Source organism: Tupaia chinensis, unplaced genomic scaffold (assembly GCF_000334495.1).
Source record: "Tupaia chinensis unplaced genomic scaffold, TupChi_1.0 Scaffold000289_1, whole genome shotgun sequence".
Taxonomy (NCBI): Eukaryota; Metazoa; Chordata; class Mammalia; order Scandentia; family Tupaiidae; genus Tupaia; species Tupaia belangeri.
In genome coordinates this window covers 1,643,688-1,647,708 of record NW_006159774.1, presented here as the reverse complement: position 1 = coordinate 1,647,708, position 4,021 = coordinate 1,643,688, and the positions used below count along the sequence as shown (strand labels likewise).

The 4,021-nt window shown below is 48.3% G+C and overlaps 1 protein-coding gene across 1 annotated transcript in view; it reads left to right on the top strand.

Annotated features, from left to right (window-relative positions):
• The window catches only part of GSN (gelsolin), a gene marked incomplete at its 5' end in the record, with an annotated part of 31,250 nt that overhangs the window by 19,925 nt on the left and 7,304 nt on the right, over positions 1 to 4,021 (top strand). The window contains 1 exon segment of the mRNA XM_014588611.1: positions 3,737 to 3,827. Within this exon segment, the coding sequence (XP_014444097.1) occupies positions 3,737 to 3,827 (91 nt within the window).

The following is a 4,021-nucleotide window of genomic DNA, read 5'->3' as shown; positions in this document are numbered from 1 at the left end:
TGAGCTCTGGCATCCTATCAGAAAAACAGAAAGAAAACAGAGCAAACAGAAGGTGCACGTGGCTTAAACATCGTAATAGCGTAGGAAGGCATTTACCGAGAAGTCTTATTCCCACCCCTGGCCCTCACTACCCCATTCTCCAGCGCTCACCCGTTCACGGCCAAGCACATGCACTAGTTTCCTGTACATCCTCCTAGGAATTCTCTCTGCCAGTCTGAGTCTATATTCCTAGTTCTCAAGTCCTTTTCCTCCTTTACACAGAAGATAGCATATTATATATATTATCCTGCAGCTTGCTTTATTTTATTTTATTTTTTTCCAGAGGGTGTGTGCACTCACTGGAAAGAGACAGACAGAAAAGGAGAGGGAGAGGAAGAGGGAAAGTGCGAAATCACCCCTCAATGAGCAATGACCATGCCACCGTCCCTTCTCCGTTCTCCTCTTGGGATTTTGGGCACGCGCACACACATACTTGGTGTTTGTTTGTTTGTTTGTTTGTTTGTTTGTTTTGCAGAGGTTTTTTTCTTTAAGGTGCATGTACTCACCAGAGAGAGAGAGAGATAGAGGGGAGATAAGAAATCACCTCCCAAGGGAGGATAGTCATGCTGCAATCCCTTCTCTAATCTCCTCCTGGGATTTGGGATTCAGTTTGGTTTTTAAGCCTCTGGGTCCAGGACTCAAGTTGTGCATTTGGCTGTGTGGGATCCAGCCACCTTCACCACCGTGCCATGGAATAGCCCTGTCTTGCTTTTTTGACCTAATTCTTTCTGGAGATCGACCCCTGTGGGTACACAGAGTGCTTCCCTGTTCTTTTGTCATAGCTGCACACTATTCCTTCGGGTGGCTTGACCGTGGTTTACTTGACAAGTTTACTGCCGATGCATACTTGGGTGGCGGCCCTGCTGATGCATACTTGGGTGGAGTCCAGTCTTTGCTCTGACAAACACTGCTGTGACTAGGAACCTTAAACAAATAGCATTTTGAATGTGTAGAGGAGTATCTTTAGGCTGAGTTCCCAGAAGTGGGATTTCTGGGTCAAAGAGTAAATGCACTTGTCATTTTTGATAGATGGCCTCCAGTGTCCCTTGACAGTGTTTGTAGCGTCTCACATTCCCGCCAGCAGGGTGTGAGAGTCCCTGCCGCCCTGTATTAACGCCAGAGGACTGTGTGGGCGGATTTGTGGAGGTTTGTCAGTCTTATGGTTCATGGAGAGAGTGGTGTCTCCATGTGCTTGCTTTCTTCTCTCTCTCTCTCTCTCTTTCTTTCTTTCTTTCTTTCCTTCCTTTCTTTCTTTCTTCCTTTCTTTTTAATTGCCAGAGAGATGGTGAGATACAGAGAAAGGAGAGGAAAAAAGCACTCCCCCATTATGCATGGTCACACTGCAATCTCTTCCATTTGTCCATCTTGTTAGGATTTTGGACACACACATGCTCTCTTAGAAAGTTTTTCCTTTTCTTTTTTATCTGAAAGATTGTTGACATAGGGCACGTGCTCTCATTGGAGAGAGACAGGGGTGGTGGTGGTGAGAAATCCCCTCCCGTGTAGGAGTTGAGTGCCTTAACCACCACATCATCTGCTCTTTCCACCCCATTCTCCTGCCCAGCATGCTTTTCAAGCCTCCAGGGCAGGGATTCGAACCACCGTCACCCATGTGGGGTCTCACTTTCTTAACCACTAGACTACTGCACCAGCTCTGAGTGTGCTTTTAGTTTATAATTGCCTTATTACAGCTGCAAACTTTTTGTTTAATTGACTGTTCTTTTCTCCTTTTATTTTTTGTTATTCATTTATGTATTTATTTATGTTTTATCGTTGTCAGAGGGTGCATGTGCTTGCCAGAACAGAAAAAGAGAGAAAGGGAAAGTGAGAAAGCACCCTCCATGGGGGATGATCATGCACAATCCCTTCTTAATTTCTCCCTCCTTTTGGGATTTTGGGCAGGCATGCACATGCACCCGCAGTGTTCGCCAAGCTGCTGGTCTGAGACTTGAACCACACAGCCGACCATGTGGGATCTAGTCACTTTAACCACCACGCCACTGGCTGGTCCCAAGTTTTGAAAACTTTTATTGTGAAATCATTTTAGGCTTGCCGGAAGTTGTAAAAACAGTATAGCTAGTTCTCGTTCCCCGTTTACCTGGCTTCCCCCGTGTCCCTTCGTAGCTGCAATGCAGCGTGGAAGCCGACACGGACACACTCCTGTTTAGTGACCTGCAGACTTGACTGAGCTCGCCCGTTTCCCGCTGGTGTCTGTTTCTCTGGTCCAGGATCTAACCCAGGACCCCTCATGGCGTTTGCTACATTGGCTCTCCTTCGTCTCCTGAAAGCTGGCAGCTCCTCAGTCTTTCCTTTCTTTCAGATCTTGATACTTTTGAAGGATACTAGTCAGTTATCTTGTAGAATTCCTTTCAACTTGGTAGCCTCACTTTTTTTATTTAAGAGAGATTTCTGTTACAAGGTGTGTGCACTCGCCAGAGAGACAGAGAGAAAGCAAGAAATCACCTCCTGGGGGGATGACCATCCCACAATCCCTTCTCCTCCTTTCTTCTCTCGGGGATCTTGGGCACACATGTATGCCCACCTGGCATGAGGTTTAAGCCACCAAATTCAGGACTCGAAGCACTGTCAACTATGTGGGAGTCCAACAATGTAACCATTATGCTATCTGCAGGTCCCCTTTTTTTTTTTTTTTAAGTTTTGTCATAGGGTGCGTGTGTTCACTGGAGAGAGAGGAGAGAGAGAGAGGGAAAATGTGAAATCACTCCCAGGGGAGATGGCCATGCCAAAATCCCTTCTCCTCCATTGTCCTCCTGGAATCTTTGGCACCCACACATACACCCTGTGTGATTTTTCAAGCCACCAGATCTGGGACTTGAACTCCACATGGGAGTCCAGCACCTTAACTACCAAGCCCCCTGCTGGCCCTAACTTATCTTTTAAAAGCAGCTTCCAAGGGGCTGGCAGGTGGCATGGTGGCTAAGGGTGCTGGATTCCCACATGGCCAACTGAGGTTCGAGTTCCAGATCTGACAGCTTGCTTTCTCATTTTCCTTTTCTCTCTCACTCTGTCCCTCTACAGTCAAATTTAAATAAATAATTAATTAAACACAGCTTCAAAAAAATTTTTTTGAGTAGATAATACGTGCACATTGTTCAAATTTTGTAAGAAGGCTTTTATTTTTTAAATGAGCTACATCAGAAGATTGACTTGTCAGATTTCGCTTACTTATCCAGGTAGTATTATGTTAGTTACAGGAAATTAGGCAATGCAGGAAGAAGTAGCTTAGAAAGCCCAAGTCCCCCGAGATCTCTCCTCTGGGGCCTTTTGGGGAGACCTCTCTGCAAGTGTCCTTCTGAATCTAAGTGAGCAGGGTCTTTCCCCACAAACGGGCCCACGTTACACTTTCGACTCCCTGCGTCTCCTCCCAGGGAAATGTCCTGGCCACTTCTCTGCACCTCGATTCAGGTCTCAGAGTATCTTTTCTGTGCTGCCCGGCATGGCTGACGGCCAGTGTCCGGGGACGCGTCCAGGATGATGAGGAAACCCATTCCTCGTGCCGAGTCTCTGTGAGACGAGAGTGGGGAGTGCCGTTTGGTTTCTGGCTTCGGCCGCTCTGAGTCTTTCTCTTCCGTCTGTTTCGTGACCTGTCACACGGAGGTCTGTGGGAGTCTCAGACAGGGCGGGGAGGGATCCAGAGCCCTGTGGGACACGGGGCTGAGTGTCACTCCCTCTCCAGGCAGGGAGCCCAGTCTACTCAGGACGAGGTGGCTGCGTCCGCCATCCTGACCGCCCAGCTGGATGAAGAGCTGGGAGGAACCCCTGTCCAGGTGAGCCCAGCCCATCCCTGGCTGTGTCCTGGTCCTGTCCATCTGTCCACGCATCTGTCTAGCCATCCGTGCATCCGTGCAACCTGTACTTATGGAGGGCTTTCACGTACCCAGCACAGCATCTTCAGCCTGGGCACACAGACACCACACCTGCCCCGACAGGCTTACCATCGGGGGGGGGGGACAGACATCCA